The following is a 20,829-nucleotide window of genomic DNA, read 5'->3' as shown; positions in this document are numbered from 1 at the left end:
TAGACCAAATGAACCAAACTAGACTGAAGAGGGCTGACGAAATACTTACAAGTATCTCTTAACTCATAGCCTCCCTAATTACCAATGAGACAACAAATGGACCAAATTACATGTATAGCGTCGAAAGAGAAAGTTTTGCTTATAGTAAAAAAGTGATTGAGAAAAAATTGAAACGAGTTGTCTAGGTAAAACATAGTATTATCTATGGATTCCTCCTTTTTTCTTTTTTCTTCTTTTTTATTTTTTTTTAAATGCTATGCTACTGCCCTTAATAATGAAAATGAATAACAAAAATAACATAGACGAAGAACATTGAAGAACACACAATGTGACACAAGTAAGAAAAGGTAAAAAACTCAAATGAAACACAGAGCCAACATGCATTGTACTTAAAAACAAAACCTCTCCCCTTGCAATCTCAAACTTAAAAAAACACACACAGCCAAAACCTAGGTTCACCACCATCTCCAGATATCTCTTTCTCTCTTAAACTTTGGCACTGGTTGCCATCAATGACTGCTGCACTCTACTACAGTTAAGCGAAGACCTTGGGTGACTCAACTCGATAGATTAGAGAGTAGAGGAAATGTATTGAGAGAGAGAGAGAGAGAGAGAGAGAGAGAGAGAGAGAGAGACTGAATTGTAATACCAGTTCACCCATAAATAGATTGAGATAACAAAAAAAGAGGTACTTAAAAATAATTTGAGAAATTAAATTAAATTATTTTTTTCATTTCAATATGAGGTTGTATTTCTTAAATGTCAAATATAATAATTATTATTATTCAGTAAACATTTCAGATTATCTATTCTATTTTTTATTTTATTAAAATATCAAAATTTTTATTTTTTAAATTATTTTTTTCTTTTCAAGCATTACAATTGACATTCACTCTCTTCCTTTATCTGAATGAATAAAAAATACATATAAACAGCTATATTAGACCTATAAATTTACACGGTTACTTTGGATTTTTTTTTTTTTTTTGAGAAAGATAATTTAGTTTAGTTACAAGAAATTAAAAGTTTAAGAGATGTCAATTATATATTAGTCAAACATAAGGTTTAAGGGTTTTATGGGCCTTTTTGGAACTAAAGAAATAAGATATAGTGGGCCATAAAGTCCAGACCAAGGGTAAAAAAAAAAAGTGGCTGGGCCTCTATTTCATTCACAACTAGGACTCCTAACGTTTTAGCGCAGAAAGGTAATAGGTTGGTTTGATTCTTATATAAAACAAAGGTATTAGGCTGGCTATAAAATATAGACACACGTGTATATTTGTTGATTCCTTAATTAATATGCGTTGCTATTCAACTCTTTTTTTACTTTAAAATATATATATATATATATATATATATATATAAGACTTTGGCGATATGCTATTGTACCGTTCATACGCTAATTTTGGTTGCAAGCTTGTAGAGAACTTCCACGATAATTAAAATAAGTGCTCCTCAAATCTCGAATCAATGTAGAATAGATTAGTGTTTTAAGAACAGCCATAATGCACCTGCCATTTGTTCAACTTGCAAATTGATGATGCTTTTATAATTAAGTTTCGTTTTGTCCCTTCGCTATTCAAGATTCGCTAATGAGACTGCAGTATGTGCCTCTTGAACTTTAGCTTTGGCTTGATCTTTGTTATCCTGTTAAGAGTATCAATTAACAACATTTTTTTCTTTTTCTTTTTATTAGAACAAGCACTTACACACAAGGGATAACTAGCCTACAGGGACATTGAAACACACGGATCGTGTTTTTTTACAATGGAAAGTTCTGACAATAAACAACAAAATAATACTAATAATTCATCAGCAAGCAATCAAACAACGAGCCAAACTAGCTAGTACAAGTAATTACTTCGGTAGTACCTGCAAGATCATTTTCACAAAATCATCACTGCTCATACTGCGCGAACTAGTCTCTGCATAGCAACAGCGAATCGTTTCTTCCATCTCCTTTATAACGCTAACAAACTTCTCCAAGTCAATTCCAAACAGAGCAATGAAACCCCTAAGGTACGCTACTTAATACTTTTCCATGGTTTGTAATTTTTCATCGAAGTGGTGAAAAGGGCCAATTGAAAAAACCATAGGAGTGTAAGCTTGTGGATTCACACTGCGAATGTGATGTGGAACTCTGTTGATACGATAGTCAATTGATGAAGTCGTTAACCTTTCAAATTGTGCTGTGATGTTATCTGCCAACCATTTATTGTGATTTTCATTTCCACTTGAAGTGTTTGCTACCTTGTGAGATTCAGTACTTTGATTTTGATTTTCTGTTGAAGTGTCTGCTTGTTGTTGAATTCCCCTACTTGCTGATTCTTCCATCTAGCTGCGTTTCTTGAATTTCCTGATGACGAAGATATATAAGACTATAATAGAGCTTCTTGGGCGACATCGTCTATATTTACTAGACGATGGTTAAATTAATATAATAATGTATTATTAAAATTATTTTTTAATGCTAAAGTCGGTAAAACAAAGGCAAGAGACAATAGGACTAAAATGAATGGATTAGCAAACTTATTAGATCAAAATGACAATTTTCAAATTTAACGAACTAAAATGAAAATTGATCAAAGTTACTTTGTATAGATTGAATTTTTTCTAGAGTTATAATTTATACTTTTAAATTTTAGGGACATATGATTATATATACTTTGGATATCAATCATATCATAGAGTTATTTTACGTTAACTAATGCTTCTATCTACCTGGCTGAGAAACAACGTGACATAAAAAGTTCAAACTTCAGTGTTCAGACCAACTTTCTCGGCAAGAAGGGAACATATATAGTTTGGGCTTGCAACCATTTAGCTAGAGCTTGGAGTAATTCTGGGTTCACATCCTCTATCACACACTTTTTTACAATTATTTTATATTGTAACCTGTAAATTACAGGTTGTAATTGATTACCTACCACTTTTACGTCAACTTCCCATTTTCTTTTATATAAATTTACATTTTTCTTTTACCATTTAAAGTCTGTTATATCAAAATTGTGATAAAATTATGACATAAAATGGTCTTTTCTAAGATTTTTTTTTTCTTGAGCATCAAATATTGACATGATGTGGCAAAAGCTCATATTACACCCCAGCGTTCCAGTAAGGAATAAGATTAAGTTCCCACCACAGTAAATTTTACAATTTTTTTTTTTCAATTATTCAAGAGAAAAGTTGAGATATTGGTGTACAACATAAATATAAATGATGAGAATGGTGGTCCTTAATGAAAATGATATTGTACTTGTCACAATTTACCATCTCATATATATGATAAAAAGATATTAAAGTAAAATTTGTTGGGTCTGTGATATGAAAAATTGTGTTCTCAATTAATTGAATATGGAGGAAACAAGTAGTAACGTTCCATCTAATTCTGACCTAGATAAGGGAAAGCTGTTGACATATGTGTCAACATTTCAACCAAACCAAAGCTAAGATTTAATTGAAAGGAAAAGACCGGCACAATTAGTGAACGCAAATGCCTATAGTAATTGAAAATCTCAGCAACTAATAACAATTGTCAAGTTTTTAAAAATAATTCGGCGATTGGAGTAGTGAGATTTTGAACCTTGGAATTTTTGTTGAAAACATCGGAAAATATCAGCAGGGACAGAGCCACTGTTGTATTAGGGGGCAATGGCCCCCTCCTAATTTTTTTTTTTTTAAATATTGTTATATGTGTATTAATTTTAGTAATTTTGTTCTGTAAAATTACATTTTGCTCCCCTTAAACAATATTATTAATCCCTTTAAGTGTAATGTTATACTCAAAACTTTTTTACAATATTTTTACAAACTTTTTTGGTAATGAAATCTAACTGAGTTCATTATTGATATAAGTGGTGAATTCAAAGTAATTAATGCATTTTACATCAAGTAATTCATTATATGACTTTCCCAATGGCAAATACATGTTTTTTTTATTAAAAAAATTCATGTGAAAAATACGGGTCAACTCGACCCAATTGACTTAAACCCGTTTTTAACAAGCTGAAAATGACCTGTTTTGAGCCGGAACCTATTTGACCCGTAACTCAATTGCCCTGATCCGACCCTCCCATTTGCTATGTCTAACTTAAAAGACCGCTTATTAGCTAGAAAAAAGTTTTATCAATCTGCATTATTTTGCGTATGAATTTGTTTTCCTTTTATTGTTAAGTCCCGACAAGATTAAGGGCTTCTTTTAACACCTAGGCCTATTTAGATAGTTGCAATTTCTTCTAGGTCAAAGATACCAGACATTTTTATCATCACTCATGAGGCTTGCCACTATTTTGATAGAATTTGACATTATAATGGTGCTTTCTAAGGCATCTGAACCCAAACTAAAGAACCACTCAACTTAAGTTACAAAGTAAAGAATCTCTCATAAACTTTTACTACTTTTTATTGATATCAAGTGGCAAATTATTAAGAAGCGGAAAGAAAACACTAATAAATAAATGATAAGGGGGAGTGGAGAAATTATTATATATATCGGGAGGATTGTTGATGTAGTTCTCCTAACCAATGAGTTGATGTCATCTATGTAAATGTATAAGTGAACTTCCTAATCAGTATATGAAATAAAAAATAAAATATTAAAAGATTATGTCACATTTGCATAAATAATTGCATTTTATTAATTGAGAGCTCAGGGAGGACTATGCTAGCTATCCTCCTGATGGATCTAATAATTTCTTAAGAAAGATGAGAGAGAAGGAAAAAAAAAATGAAAAGATCAATAACTAACTAACAGAAAATTATGCTTATATACAGGAACCAATAGGAATTAGACACGTTGCTGCTGATGTGGAATTAATGAACTGTTACCGAAGGCACGTGACAGACGTGTGCTTCGTTTTAATCTTAACGCTGTCGTTTTACGCTTGCTGCTGGGTCTCTTTGGTGTGATACAAAACGTTGCCGTTTCTAATTTGGTTAAGTTCTCATACTTGGAACAAACGATGACGTTATTGTCTTTGGTCTTAAAAGTCCCACTGAAGACCAGAGTTTCATCGTTTCATCTGAGTGACTGATCGTCTTGTATTGATGTAAGATCAGAATGGTGAACACAAGAGGCATAGATATTGGTGAGTCCCTATCTATATAACGAATTTGAGAATGCTGGAAGACCAAGAGCTTAGGCGAAAATATCAGCTAGTTGAACATTACTTACCCTCTTGAATCTTCTCGAAGATCAAGTGACAATATATTAGATAGCCTTTAATGAAACAAAACAAAACAGAAATAAACCTTCATCAACGTTCAGTTAAAAGACCTTACATCAATGAAATTGAAATGTGATAGAAAATTGTAAAGCAAATGCCATAGAAGCAAAACTCCTCAATCCTCATCACACTTCTTTGATGAAAATTTAATACTATATATACAAAAGCAAATAACAATCCCATCTAAGCTTTATTTAGATAATAACCAAGGAAGATGAGAGTTATAAAGCAACCCACTACTCTGAAATAAAGGTGCATGTGCTTCAAGCGTCCACGTACAGGCTACGTAAACATTTCACAAACTGCACTTGCAAACCAAACAATAGGCACTACTTGACGGAGTATACGGTTTGTATGAAGGTGAGAACCAGAAGAACAATAGCAGCAATGGTAGAAGCAGCTATCCAAGGACTACTAAAATATTGATGCCTTAATGCTGCCTTCCATCTGTTCTGACGTTTCTTACAGAATTCATTCAATTCTTCACAGATACCAGCAAAATGTGAGTGAAAACCTGTCGGATAGATATTGCTGTTAAGTCTGTTGAAAAAAGATGCTGCTAAATTTTTCTCGCCTAGACAATTAACCAAGATTCCGTTATCGCAAAGTACTTTTATATCTTCAGCGGTATCAACAAGAAAATCCATGAAGATACAGTAATCCGTAAATTGTATGTCTTCTCGAGAATGAAATACCTCAAATGCCATAATGTTTCGAAAAAGAGCTTCTGTATCATCATATAATTCCAAGCGTGGGATTTCCAACACTCCACCTTCGAATTTTATTTCAAGTAAGCATTTGCTTGAAGTATTCACCCTAAGCTTTACTCCTGCGTCATGCAGCTGCGTTGCGGAGTACGAAAGAACAACCAAATCTATGCGGTTTCCTTGTAGTCTTTCGGGTGGAGGTAGCAGAAAAGTTCTCATCAGATGGGTGAAGTGTACTATTTTCATATTCATGGGTTGCTTATCTTGAAAGTTGAGGAAAAAGCACTCAAAAGTAAGAGAAGTCAAAGCAGTGTTAGATAAATTGGGAAAGGCTACAATGAATAGTTTCTCAAGGACAAAGAATGGAACCTGGTTTTCAAGTAATACTAAGTCAGTCAGAATAATCATCTTTTGTCTCTCTATCATGAGATCCTCACTTTCCCATTGATTCTTAGCTGTCTTATGGAAAAACTCAAGAATGAAGGTTGCATCTAGCAAGATCATTTTTATCAATTCAGCATCATCGTAGCGTCTACACAAATCAATTTCTTCATAGAAGTAGCGAATCCCATCTTTCATTTCCCTTATAGTGCGTTTTAAACCTTCTAAGTTTAGTTCGTCGTTCCGTGCAATGAAGCTCTCAAGGTACCTTCGTTTATACTTTTCCATGGGTTGTAAATTTGGGTTGGCGTGGTGAACAGGGCCAATTGAAATAACCTTAGGCGTGTAGGCTTGTTCATTCACTTGGTAAAGGTAATATGGAATCTTGTTGATACGGTGCTCAATTCGAGGAGGCTCAGACCTTTCATTTTCTACTGGAGCAGGTAGTACTTCTAGTTGAATTTGCAAGTCCATTAATGAGCCTTCCACCTATAGAGTCGAGAGTTGCCTGTCTTAATTATTTCCTGTTGATGAAAACGAGGCACTAGAATAAAAAACACGCAAGCGCACTATGATTTCACTTCCACAAAAAAAAAAAAATTCTATAAGAAGTTTTGAAATAAAATTATTAATCATGCTCCAATAAGCTAGGTCTTAGAAAAAAAATTTCACAAAAGATTTCTGTATGTTATAGCTAGATGACTTAAAATCATTTAATTTATAGACAATAATTCGATAAAGGATGTAATTAATCAGTTAACACTCATGCAAGAAAGTTACTTTGATTGCTTTCTCCTATCCATTTTTTAGTCATAAAAACTTAAAAAATAAAAATAAAAAAAAACCTGTACACGTATATCTCACTTGTGTTTCGCAAATGATATATTTGTTTTTGTGGTGTCCAATATCTCAGCTAGTCAGATTATTAATGATGTTTTACAGGGATTTTATCCTCTTTCTAGTTTCTAGTTTGAGAGTCATTCCAGCAAGAGTGAAGTTTCCTATGTTAGGTTGGCCGATGAATTAAAGGAACAAATCTCCATATTGTGGCATTTATGGTAAATTGCCTACATTGGAGTACCCCTAATTTCTAGCAAACTTTCAGCCAAGTATTGTCAGCCTCTTATTGAGAAGATTGATCACATAAATTCTTATTACAAGTACCTATCATGTTGGCAGGTAACACTAATAAAATCAATCCTCTTTAGCATTCAAATTTACCGGTGTAGTTTGTTAATCCTTCCCAAGTAATTTATTAAAACCATTGAGGAAAATTTAACAAATTTTAATGGAAATGATGTGACACACACCATTTCATGGGAAATGGTGTGTGTTACAAAGAAGGAAGGGGGGTTAGGCATAAAAGAATTGGAGATTGAAATTTAGCTACATTCATGAAGCACATATGGAACCTTTTGGTGTGCCTAGTTCCATTTGGGTAGCATGGGTGCATGTTTAGTGTATGGATAGTAAAGGTTCCTAGAAATTTCATTCAGCACAGAATAGGACAAGAGAACTTCTGTTTTCTTGGCATCTGGATGGATCTCTGTCTCCAAAATTTGGTCACAGATTAATATAAGAAGCTGCCGGCTTTTTTGATGCAAAGATTTCCAGTGTTATTGCGGATGACAAATGGAGGTGGAAACCAACTAGATCAGAGGAACTTGGTGTGGGTTCAAAGCAGACTATTCCAAGTGGAGATAGAGAATTGTGACTAGCATTGGAAGCTGTCTAAAATAGGCTAACTATAATTGGGACAGGCTTCTTATAAAGGTTGAAAAAGAAAACAAAATATTGAAAGAAAATAAGTAGCAAGATATAAAAGAAAAGACAAAAAATTCTCATTGCCTTTCAAAAGTGATAAAAACTGATCACAAATGAAGAACAAATTCTAAATGTAATATTTTATTCTTTAAAAAAATTTTGATAGAATATTCTTTAAAATTTAGATATGTATATAAATAATAAATATAAGTTGTACTTGATAGAATTTATATTAAATTAACCTTTAATATTCTTTAACATTTAGATTTTTTTTTCGGATAGAATTTATATGAATCAAAATATCATTATTCATATAAGTTGTACTTGACTTTAAAAAATATATCATAAAATAACTCTATCATGTGTAAAAAACCTATAATAGACAAACAATAATTTTGTCTCTTCTAGAATCAAATCCAAACTTTCTCATTGTGCAAGCGTTCCCAAATTCCCAACAACTGAATTAGTGACATTCCGGTTATCACATCTCAAATTGCCTTCCAAAGAATAGAATACGGACGAAAGGACTGGTAAAATTCCCATCTGCTGTCCTAGATATGGGAAAGGTGATGATATTCTGAATAGAAATTTTCTATTCTACGATGAGTGTTTACATTATACTTTACCATTCACATATTATTACAAATATTTTGATATAAAATAACACAAAATTTAGAATAAAGAGAAATTGTACAGATGACATATTATAATTGAGGAAGTTTAAGATCAAATATTAAAAGCGAGACGAATGATTTTCAGTGTGATATATGTATTAACATTCCAATCCAAACCTAAACTAAGAATTAATTGAAAGAAAAAGACAAAAACTGGGAAGAAGAATATGTTAGATATTGCAAATTAAAAGACAGTAAAGGTACCCTATGTCTTATATTAATTAAAATAATAATTTTTCCTATAAAAAATTGATTGTATAATTTTAATACCACATATTTTCACATATATTTTGTCATAATTTTCTTACGTGGTAAATTATGAATGATGAGAAAAAAATTGTGTATTCATGTGATAGTGATAGATAGTTAATTACAATCCATCACATCAAACAATTGTTACCACATAAAATCATTGCAACAAAGTGTGCGTGAAAGTATGACATACTAGAATTATTATTTAAATTGAGAATTCCCAGCAACTATCATAAAGTTTGTGGAAGGTAAGGCATGTTATTTTCCGTTAATAAATATTGGAAAAAAAATTAGCAAAAAAACTCTTGTATGGTGCTGTCATTGAAGATTTTAAACTAAAATCCCATTTATTCATAATTAGGGAAAGGTAGTGATATTTATATCAACAATTTAACCAAACCAAAGCTAAAATTAAATTAATTAATTCAAAGAACTGAAAAATACAAGGCACTGGGAAAGAAATGGATTATGAATTAAAATACAATTAATGAACGCAAGCTTGATTGAAAATCTCACCACTGCACTCTTAGTGCAATAATCACTTTATAAGTGTAAATGCTTGTGGGGTGTGAAGGGTAAAGATCAGGATTCAAGTCTCTATGAGGAAGTTTCACACATATACACTTAGATTAAGTTAAAGTAGAATTTCTATATTTTATTTATATATGTATTGATTGAGAATCTCAGCATGTAATATCTAGTTTGTGGGAGGCAAGACATGATATATTGCCCATTAAGATGGTGCTTGCGATATTAAAATTTTGTATAAAAAGATTATTTCAGTTGCTAACAATGAGAACATAAATATATAGATAGACAAAGGAACTTGAATAGGAAATGTTATGAAAGCCTACCTCAGTTATCAATTGTGTAGCTAGGAAGGTAGCAGTTGACACAATGAACCTGTAAATGCAAATTCCTGTATCAAGTATCAACTCTCTTATATGATTCAAAAAAAAAAAAAAAAACTCTATATATGATAATATGATGTATAATGTACGGTTCTCGCAGTTATCAAATGAAGCCCACAAGGAAATATATCGCAAATATATCTCGTAATATAGGATGTCAACATTTCTCCATGTATCATTACGTCATCACATTATTGACGTTATGAGCTCTAAAGTATCTTACTTTCAAAACTATTTTTAGGGAATTATACTCACGTAGTAGCAACAAGAGGAAAAAAAAAAATGCAAAGTACTTGTTTTACACCATTTTTCTATTATTATTCTTTTTACAAAAAATAGATTTGAATATCGATTCACACACACATGAAAAAAGTGAAATGAGAAATGAGAAATTCCATATAAAAAAAAATTAGCAAAGTATATTCTGATAGTAATTCTGCTATGCAATGATGATGGAAAATATATTCCATAGATTGTAGTGTTATCTGATCTTTAATTATATAAATTAGGTTTTTTAAGATGAATAGTTATTTCTTATTTTAAAGAATAACTATTCATAGAGAATAACTATTCCTTGTAATAAAAATATAATCAACCTACTGAATAGTTAAACTATAGGAATAACTATTACATTATAGTGTCTATTACAGTTTACGAAACGTACCCTTACATTTCTTACTACAAATATAACTATATCTTTCTATTTATATAGTCTATAAATATTAATTAGAACGAAAATGAAATTAATTTAACTAAACTTCAACCATAGAAGAGAATTGATTAAAAAGAAAAAAAGTGTTTGTGCATGCCATGGTTTATAGGCTAGTGTAAAGTAAGTACCACAAGTGCAATTTTTTTTTTTTATCTATTCCTAAATGTATGCTAATGATTAATATATAAACTATATTTGAGATAATTAATTAGATTAATTTATTTTTAAACTTACGAAACTTAGATTCATTATGTTTATAAATTTTTTGTTCTACAAATGATTATTTACATTAATTATTAATAAGTTAAAAATAATACTATAATATTTTATACACTTATTTCCAAACATAGATGATATGATATATATTTGATTCTCAAAAAATAAAAAAAGATAATATGATATCAAGTTTATATAAATATATTATAGAGGTACGTATATAAAATATATTTATATGGACAATTTAGAGTTTCTCATAATAGTCTAGGTTATCAGTACATGACAAGGGTTAGTATCCGATGATCAACGATGCGAAGTATTGTAGAAAGAAGAAAGCTAAGCAAGTGTAAAAATAAGGAGCCTACAAAAATTCAGAGGTGTGGTAGAAATAGAGATGGAACCTGAAGGAGAGGGAGTGGAACACCAAGGTCTATTCAGGTGGCGTGGGAGAGAGACAAGGTTGTGCGAAAAGCTTGAGATAAAATAAAAGCGTGGACCTTGCCTGCTTATAAAGACGCCTGTATTACTATTATATTCATTGAGTGTAGTCTGTGCAGTAGATATCGCCTCCACTGGCTAATTAGGCTTTTATTTTATTTTTAATTGATATTTTGGACTCTTTTGCATGTGCAATTTCTTTCTTGAAAATAATATCTCGGAGCAACTTGCAATTGAATACCTCTCCTAGTTAGTATTTTAAGTAGTTACCTAACTTTTAAATATATAGTCTAGCTAAGATTATCTGATAATGAAACAGTATAGTTAGAGGAGGATCCTCCACCAGCAGTTGATGCTCTGTATTTGGATTCTAGTACTTTTCATTAATGATATTCATTTGGTTCCGGCGTAAAATATATATATATATATATATATATATATATATATATATATGTATGTATGTATGTAGTCTAGCTAACAACTTGGATTTTTACCTCAAGAAAAAAAAAAAAAAGTACTTGGATTAATTAAAAAAATCTGACTGACAACTTGGCCTTGTAAGTCCCTCTAATTAGTTTTCTGTACATATATATTGTATTGTAATGAAAAGTATAATGTTTGCTCCAAATTTCTGGAATATTACAAAGGCAAAAGCTTAAACACTATTTGCATGCTAACCACTAATAATTCTGCTAACAATTTGAATATACATATATAATAGCTGTATGATTCTTGCAGGATCAAATAGAGCCATGAGGATATATATATATATATATATATATATATATATATATATATATATATATATATATATATATATATATATAATAAAATAAAATTATTAACATACATTGTAGTACTAATATAATAAGATTTACATATTTACAAAAATTATACCACATTATACACATTTATTTAGTTTACATAGTAGACATGGTACAATATAAACCTATAATACTGCTACAACTACATATCTTATAATATTATAATATTACGTTCTCAGCAACTATACATATCTTAGAGCATCCACAGCAGTGGAGCTAAAAATTTAGCAATTTAACTCCACCAAAAGTTACTTTATCTATTTTACCTACACACATGCTGCAGCAGTAGATCTATTTTAGCTTTCAACACAATAAAATAATATAAACATTACAATAAAATAATATATCTACCACAATAAAATAATACATCTCACTACAATATAAACACCACAATAAAAAGGTAATGTGAACACAAAATAAAAAATTAATTTTTTTTTAGCTCTCATGAACAGTGCACATCTATCTATAGATGTAAGATCAGAAGAATGATAATTAAAAAATATAGATTTAAATTTCCACGTACGCTTCTTTTTAGTGTTTTGGTGGAGCTAAAATAGCTATTTAGCTCCACTGCTGCAAGTGCTCTTATAATTCTCAACAAAAAAAAAAAACAAAAAACAAAAAAAAAAAGCATGTTATAATATAATGTTACGTAAGCTCTTCTCCACTGACATTACGTCACATATTCTCTGACCTTTAGTCTTTACCCCTTTAGTATTAAACTTCATGATTCTTTAAAAAAACCAAAAAACAAACAAAAAAACAAAAAACAAAAAGCAAAACAAAACAATACAAATTTAAAACTCTATCCGGCCGGACCGGCAGATTGTCTCATAATAATGCCTAAAGTCTTTGTATATTAAGCATTCAACCCAATTGTGATTGAAAAGTTGTCTTTTCTTATAAATAAATAAATAAAAAGTAAAAAAAAAAAAAGTTGTCTTTTTGTGCGTGAGAGAATTTTTTTTTTTTTTGATAGACAAGATTAGAGCCTTTCAATAATTGTGGGATAAACCCATAGAAATTACATCCAAGCGAATCTGCTTAAGAATCCATTACATTACACGCTTGTCTGGTCAGCGCATGTGCAGCTGTGTTACAGTTCCTGTGGACATGATGGGCCCGCCAGGCCTAGAAGTTCTGCAGTCTGAACTTAGCGCCCTCCATAACCTTCTAGATGGAACTTGGAGTGACATCAGGGGCTGAATCCGAGAGGGCCACCATGATGGTCTTTGCATCTCCCTCGACAACCACCTTACTTAGGCCTAATTTCCTTGCTAATATGATCACTTCCACACAAAAAAATATAAAATAAAAATAAAAAATCTATAAGAAGTTTTGAAATAAAATTATTAATCATGCTCGAATAAGCTAGGTCTTAGAAAACAAATTTCACAAAAGATTTCTGTATGTTATAGCTAGATGACTTAAAATCATTTAATTTATAGACAATAATTTGATAGAGGATGTAATTAATCAGTTAATATTTTAAAAAATAAATAAAAAACCACAACAATAAAAGTAGTCAGTCGACCTCATAAACACATTATGTAATGCCTTTATAGCACGCATGCCTTGTTCTTGCAGGTGGGGCCGGAAAGCTTTAATTAGGGTTTCAGCTCGGCCAGTACAGACGAATCAACAGCTGCGATGATTTCTTCCTCATCTTGTTCTTTTGGACGGTTGGATTGGAGTTGATGGGTGAGAACAAGATCTGAGAGTGTGGGAGTCGGAGATGGGAGGAGTTTCTGGGTTTTGGTGGTAGCGTTTTAGGTTGAACTAGTTGGGCTAGCACGTACAAGGCATGTGCTTGCTTTGAAAAAAAGAAAAAGAAACAAAGAAACCAATATGAACAAACTTACCAACAAATAAGAAACACATAAATGAATTACTCCATCAGAAAAGAGAGGAATGTTTAGGTTCGAAACTGGTGAGATTTGTACGGAGCATTTATGGGTTTCAAACAGAGTAGGAAAAGAAAGTGTGAAAAAAAAAAAAAAAAAGTATATATTTTGAAGGTTCACTTGGATTGGCATTTGTTAATAAATTTGTTAATTTGATAATTGTTCTTTCAACAAAGGAAGCTCTTAGATTAGATAAACTCGTTGGAAGATATATATGAGAGAGGAAGAGAAGAGTTTTACAGTTGGATTGCAACTATGGCTGGTCTTACGTTATAGTCTCGTGGATTTGGTCACCCAAATATTTTCTCAATCAATGATTTAAACAGCCCAGACAATGCCATTCAGATTTGGGTTAACAAGTATGCGTACCACCCAAAGGGCGAGCGGTGTCTCTCACTTTGGCCGAAAATTTGTTAGAGGTCCAGATGGGGGAGGAGCCGCCGCCGGAGGATGGACGGCATGGGTCATGGGTGAGTTTGGTTTTTGATTTGGGGAAGACCGGGCTTGATTTGGTTCCATTGGTGTGTTTGTCTTTCCAACGTGTCAAATGAAGTTAATATTAAAAATTGTTCCACCTCACTTATGAAATGCCAAGTTATTATTCTGTTAGTTAGGTAAACAAATACACTAACAACAGTCAATAAAAGAATCAATAGCACTCACTTTTGAAATTGCAAGAACTAATAGTGCTCAATTGAAACTCACTGTAATGAACAGTAAGTTTCTTTAATTACCAATAAAAGAAGACAAATTTTAAAAAAAAATTGAAATAGGTTTAGAGGTAGGGTCTTGGTGAGATAACAATTTCCTTACACCAAAAGTGGCAAGTTGCGGTTTGAGATTCAGAATACGTTTGGATCCGGCGTTTAGCTGTGTCCACATTTTTTTTTTTTTTCAACGCGTGTTTGTTACTGTTCATTGGCCATGAACAATGATTTTAGGCCAATGAACAGTAACTTTTGGGATAAACAGTGTTTTTTACCCCTTTAAAAATTATTTTGCTACAGTGTTTTCAGTTTTCAGTTTTCAGCAATAAGTTCTATCCAAACGGACCCTCAATCTCAAAATTATCATTGCCTTTCAAAAGTGATAAAAGCTAACAAGCTAAGCACAAATTCTAAGTGTAATAATTTATTCTTTAACATTTAGATATGTATATAAATAGTAAATATAAAAATGATTACCTAATAATTAAACACAAAAGTTTGGTTACTATCAAGTTTCAATTATATATATATATAATTTTAAAAATGTCATAATTTTTCATTTTATGAATTTATATTAACCAAAATATTAGAATTTATATAAGTTGTATTTGACTTGAAAAAAATATCATAAAATAACTCTATCATGTATAAAAAACCTATAATAGATTAACACTAATTTTGTCTCTCCTAAAATCAAATTCTAAGTTGCATCTCAAATTACCATCCAAATAATAGAATACAGGAGAAAAGACTGGTAAAATTCTCATCTATCCTAGATAAGGGAAAGGTGATGATATTCTGAATAAAATTGTTTTATTATACCATGAGTGTTCACATTATACTTCACCATTCACATATTATTACACATCTTTTAATATAAAATAACAAAAATTTAGAAGCGAGAGAGATGGAGACTAGATACATGACATATTACGAAGTTTAAAATGAAATACAAAAAACGAGACCAATGATTTTCACTTGTGATATTTGTATCAACATTCCAATGCAAATTCAAGCTAAGAATTAATTGAAAGAAAAAGGCAAACACTAGAAAGAGAATATAATAGAAATTACAAATTAAAAGACATTGACAAACTGAGGGATTTATCATTTTTGTGATAGTAACAAACAATCAGTTACAGTCTGTCTTATAAGAAATTCGTAGCAAAATGTGTGAGTTTATCATACTAAAATTATTATTTTAACTGAGAATTGGAGCAACTATTATAATTAAAGTTTGTGAGGGGCAACTATTATAATTCTTGCATGGTGCTGGCTTTGAAGATTTAAAACTGAAACACCATCTATCCTAAATTCAGGAAAGGTGGTGGTATTTATATCAACATTTTAACCAAAGCTAAAAATTAATTCAAAGAATTGAAAAAGACAAGCACTGGAAAAAAATATTACGAATCAAAATACAGTAAATGAACGTAATGCTCAATATTGATTGAAATTCTCAGGATCTATTGTATAGTTTGTGAGAGGCAAGACATGCTATATTGCACGTTAAAGTTCAGCGACTATATATAGTTGGATGGTGCTTTTTGAAATATTAAAAATTTAGGATAAAAAAGATTATTGCAGTTGCTAATTATAACGAGAACATAAACATAAAAAATATATACATAGATAGACAAAGGAGCTGAAATTTTGGAAATGTTATGAAAGCGTACCTCAGTTATTAATTGTGTAGGTACTTAGCAGCGGAAACAATATTGAGCCTGTAAAACACTCTGTAAGTGCAAACTATCAAGTATGAACTCTCTGATGTGGTTCAAATGAACTACTCGATAGGATATATATAATATAAAAAATAAGAGTGCTGCAAGTGCCACCATATCTCATAATATATGACGTCAACATTTTTATGGTATCATTACGTCATCTCTTTTCCTATCATTTAATAAACTTTATCACACTCTGGGTCCCCCAATGAGAATTTTTTTTAGTCGGTTTAGAGCAATTGCATCAGTTAGTGTATAAATGTGTATAATAAAATAAATGCTCAAATTTACACATTTTTTTTTATCAAAAACAGCCCACATCAGCTCATGCATAACTGACTATATTTTACATTTTCGTTCAAATTGCTATAGTACCATGTAAATTTACACGGGTACTGTAGCATGTGTATTTGATTTTTTTTTTTAGTTTTTTCTCTATCCTCCCTACTGACTCTCACCTCTCTCTCTCTCAGACACAGCACAACTCTCTCTTTCTCTCATCTCATCCATTTTTCTTCCTCTAGCCGCCGATAAGAACAAGGTCGAGCAAGCCAAGTCGCCGGACGGCCATCGCGAGGAGGTGGCGGTGCTGCGAGGCATCGATCTTGCTCCGATTCGTTGGTTGTTGTTTTTTTTTTTTCTGGTTTTTGGTTGACTGTGGGTGTCAATCGGTGGGTTTTGATTATCTTGCCGCTGATTGGGTGGGCGATGAATGGATTTGGATGTGGGTGAGGCTCGACGGATCAATGGGTGTGGTTTGTTGAAGGATGGGTGTGGGTGTGGCTCGGTGGGTGTGGTTTGTTGAAGGATTTTGTTGAAGGGTGGCTGGCTAGGTGTGTGGCTCGACAGAGAAGACGCAGTGAGGGAGACGGAGAAGACGCAATGAGGCTCGACGGAGAAGACGCAGTGAGAGAGGGAAAGAAATAATAAAAAATGTAAAAAAAATGAATATTTTATTGAATAAATATGTAGAATAGATAAACTGATGTGGGTTTTTTGTAAAAGTGGAGGTGTAAAATAGAAAAAGTAGGCTTTTTCGTGTAAAATAGACAAATTTTGAAATCTAATTTTGAAAAGTATAAGAGCAAGAGGATGCAATTTATACTTTTCTTATAAAAAAATCGAAGAACAAGATCTCAATCCAACGGTGCCGTATTAATAAGCGCGGTTAAACTTGCATGATTAACAGAAATGAGACACATTATAAGACTATTGGTCGCGTGAAAAGTGGATTTTTATTTTTGTTTTTAAATTGAAAAGTGAATTTAATTAATCAGTTATAACATACCAAAAGCTAGTAATAGTAGAGTTAACGGTTAGCAAGAGACATAAGTTGTGATTCACCCTTGTTCTCTTCTCTCTTTCTCCTTTTTCAATTACTTTAATTTTCACCTATATTACAGTTATTACTAATATTTGTAGGATGATAAATGCAGGGTTCGATTTGAAACCTATCGTTTGGAATCATAATTCATAACTAGGGTAATGTATGAGAAATAAAAGAAGTCGACCCTATATTTTATAATAAACTAACCGATGCCCCTTGGGATGCCATAGTTCCATTACAAACAATATGTTAGAAGTTCTCTATATGACACATTTGGAGGCATGGATCGGCGGCGGCATGAGTCAGCGATGACATGGGTCAGATGGTGGGTCAACGTCGGTGTGGAGTTTTTCTTTATGGGTCGGCGTGTGAGAGAGAGAGAGAGTGAGAGTTTGAGTTTTTCTTTGTCTTTTTCCTTTATGGGTCTGATGGTGGGTCGTGAGAGAGGGGTAAGAGATTGAGAGAGTGAGTTTGTGGAGTTTTTCTTTTCATTATCAAATATGATCAGATTCGTATTCCTTTCAAATTCATTCAAATAGTGGCATATTCTTTTCACGAAAGGAATATGCCACTATTTGATTTTTTTTTTTTTTTTTTGTAACAGAATATTCTGATATATTGCCACTATTTTTTTTTATTACCGAAAATTCCAGGTATGTGCCACTTATAGTGGCATTTGATAAACGTTGCTATCGGTCCCCCTTGTGACTTATAGTGACATTTATAAAAAATTGATCATTAATGTTCAACCGCCTTCTTGTGCTTGGAGGATTGCTCAGCACCACAGGTACCTGGAATTTTTCATTGCCAAGGTGAGACAACTAACTTTCAACATTTAAAACCATCACACCATGACTGTTAGTACCTGCCAACGTGCTTTCTGACGGTGACTCTAATTTTGCATTATTTTGTGGACTTATACTTGTGCGAAATTATAAGATTCTCATAGTGAATAAGTGACGTAATCTACCATTCCATTAAAAGATTCTCACCTATTTGAAATTGCCGAGTTACAAAATTAAATAAAAACTAATTACTGACTCAGCAATTTTAAACAAATAGGAGTCTTTTAGTAGAATGGTGGACAAATGACGTGATCCACCAGAGGACTGTATAATTTCTCCACTTTATGTGATACTAGCATTGCTCTATTTTGTGTGTAGGGGTTGTTGGGAGCCCACATCCATGTCATGCTTAAATTATTTTTCAATCTTTGTTTTTTTTTTTTTTTTTTTGATACGAAGTAAGGGAAGGGAAAACCTAGACTCAATGCTTAGCGGAATGAAATAAACAACTTTAAAAAAAAAATTAAAAAGTTTGATTAAACAAAATTTTTTTTTGATTAAACAACTCGATCTTTGGTTTTGATTAAACAACTTTAAAAAAAATATTTATTAGATATAATAGAATCTCAGTATACAATATAATCCAAATCTTTGGTAGGTATTGATCAATGATGATTATTTTTATCATCAATCAAAAAAACTAATTAATTTTTGTAAGTTTCAATAAACTGAACTGATAATGCAATTTTTCTATAGTCAAATAACAGACATGAATTTTGATAAAATTTTAAACTAATTTTATTTCAATTTTAAACTAATGTAAAGCATTGGTGAGGGGTGCAATTAAAAAATTCAAGAATTTGCAAACTTAAATAATATCAGTTGGTAAGATGCTACAAAAAGCAACTAAAAAGTCCACTTTAGCTACATGTTTTACAGTATGCTATTTTCTTCTTTTTTTTCAATGCAAATGCAACCATAGTTAAACTTAGGTAAAATGAATTTTTTTATTTATTTTAAATTTGGAATATTTTTCTATTACTAATATTAATAGAAGGGGGGAGTGTCACTTTCTTCAAACTTCAAGAGAGGTGAGTGTTTTTTCCTTTAATGTTTGGGAGTGAGTATCATTCCTCCAAACCTTAAGGGAGGAGAGTGTAATTTGCCATTTTTTATTTTTTGTTTTTGTTTTTAAACTAAAAAATGGATTCAATAATCAGTTATAACATACCAAAAGCTAGTAATAGTAGAGTTAACGGTTAGCAAGAGAAATAAGTTGTGATTCACCCTGATTCTCTTCTCTCTTTCTCCTTTTTCAATTGCGTTAATTTTCAACTCTATTACAATTATTACTAATATTGTTGGATGATAAATGCACAGTTCGATTTGAAACCTATTATTTGGAATCATAATTCATAACTAGGGTAATGTATGAGAAATAAAACAAGTCAATCCTATATTTTATGATAAACTTGCTAATGCCCCTTGGGATGCCATAGTTCCATTACAGATAGAACAATATGTTGGAAGTTCTCTATATGGTACATTTGGAGGCATAGATCAACAGCATGGGTCCGCGGCAGCGTGGGTCTAATGGTGGGCCAACGTGAGAAAGAGTGAGAGATTGAGAGAATTTAGAGAGTGAGAGTTTGAGAATTTGAGATTTTTTTTTTTTTCATAACCGAATATGATCGGTTTCGTATTTCTTTCAAATTAACTCAAATAGTGGCATATTCCTTTTATGAGATGAATATGCCACTATTTGATTTTTTTTTTTTTTTTGATATTAGAATATTCTGGATATATGTCACTATTATTATAATTTTTTTATAACCCAATATATAAGGCATATACCCAGGACCTATAGTGGCATTTATAAATGCCACTATAGGTCCTCCATTTATTTATTTTTTTGGGTTGGGCATTTTTTTTTTCTTTTTTCTGGACCTATAGTGGCTTATAAACTACACTATAGGTAATATGTAAAATCTAATACCTATAGTGGCGTTTCTATACACCACTATAGGTCCTCAAAATTTTTTTTTTTTTTTTTCAGGTTGGGCTTTTTGTTGTTTTTTCTTTTTTTTTTTGTGGACCTACAGTGGCGTTTATCAAACACCACTATAATGTATAGTATAACTAACGTTAATCTAATGACTTAATTTTTAGAAAGGGTATGGCTTTTTATGTGGTGCTCTTTTAAACCATTGAGGACCTTATGGCCCTTAGAGAAGCACATGGAACCCTTTGATCCTCCTAATTTCGTAAATAACAT

At 31.6% G+C, this 20,829-nt stretch overlaps 1 protein-coding gene across 3 annotated transcripts; it reads right to left on the bottom strand.

Annotated features, from left to right (window-relative positions):
- Positions 1 to 5,236: 5,236 nt before the first annotated feature.
- LOC142639002 (UPF0481 protein At3g47200-like) lies at positions 5,237 to 16,494 on the bottom strand. Of its 3 annotated transcripts, XM_075813086.1 has the most exons (3): positions 16,392 to 16,489; positions 9,858 to 9,906; positions 5,237 to 6,837 (listed from the first exon to the last, which is right to left on the bottom strand). In XM_075813086.1, exon 3 carries the CDS (start codon positions 6,785 to 6,787, stop codon positions 5,555 to 5,557), a length of 1,233 nt encoding a protein of 410 aa, XP_075669201.1. In that variant the 5' UTR covers positions 6,788 to 6,837; positions 9,858 to 9,906; positions 16,392 to 16,489; the 3' UTR covers positions 5,237 to 5,554. The 3 variants fall into 3 exon arrangements, 1 of the variants encoding a protein (XP_075669201.1); XR_012845101.1 differs by lacking the exons at positions 5,237 to 6,837; positions 9,858 to 9,906 and adding an exon at positions 12,931 to 13,393 and having other exon boundaries at positions 16,392 to 16,494; XR_012845102.1 differs by lacking the exons at positions 5,237 to 6,837; positions 9,858 to 9,906 and adding an exon at positions 12,931 to 13,381 and having other exon boundaries at positions 16,392 to 16,483.
- Positions 16,495 to 20,829: the final 4,335 nt, after the last annotated feature.

Source organism: Castanea sativa, chromosome 1 (assembly GCF_040712315.1).
Source record: "Castanea sativa cultivar Marrone di Chiusa Pesio chromosome 1, ASM4071231v1".
In the NCBI taxonomy this organism is placed as follows: Eukaryota; Viridiplantae; Streptophyta; class Magnoliopsida; order Fagales; family Fagaceae; genus Castanea; species Castanea sativa.
Note: the sequence above shows the minus strand (reverse complement) of the source record. Positions and strands in the feature narration are given on the sequence as shown.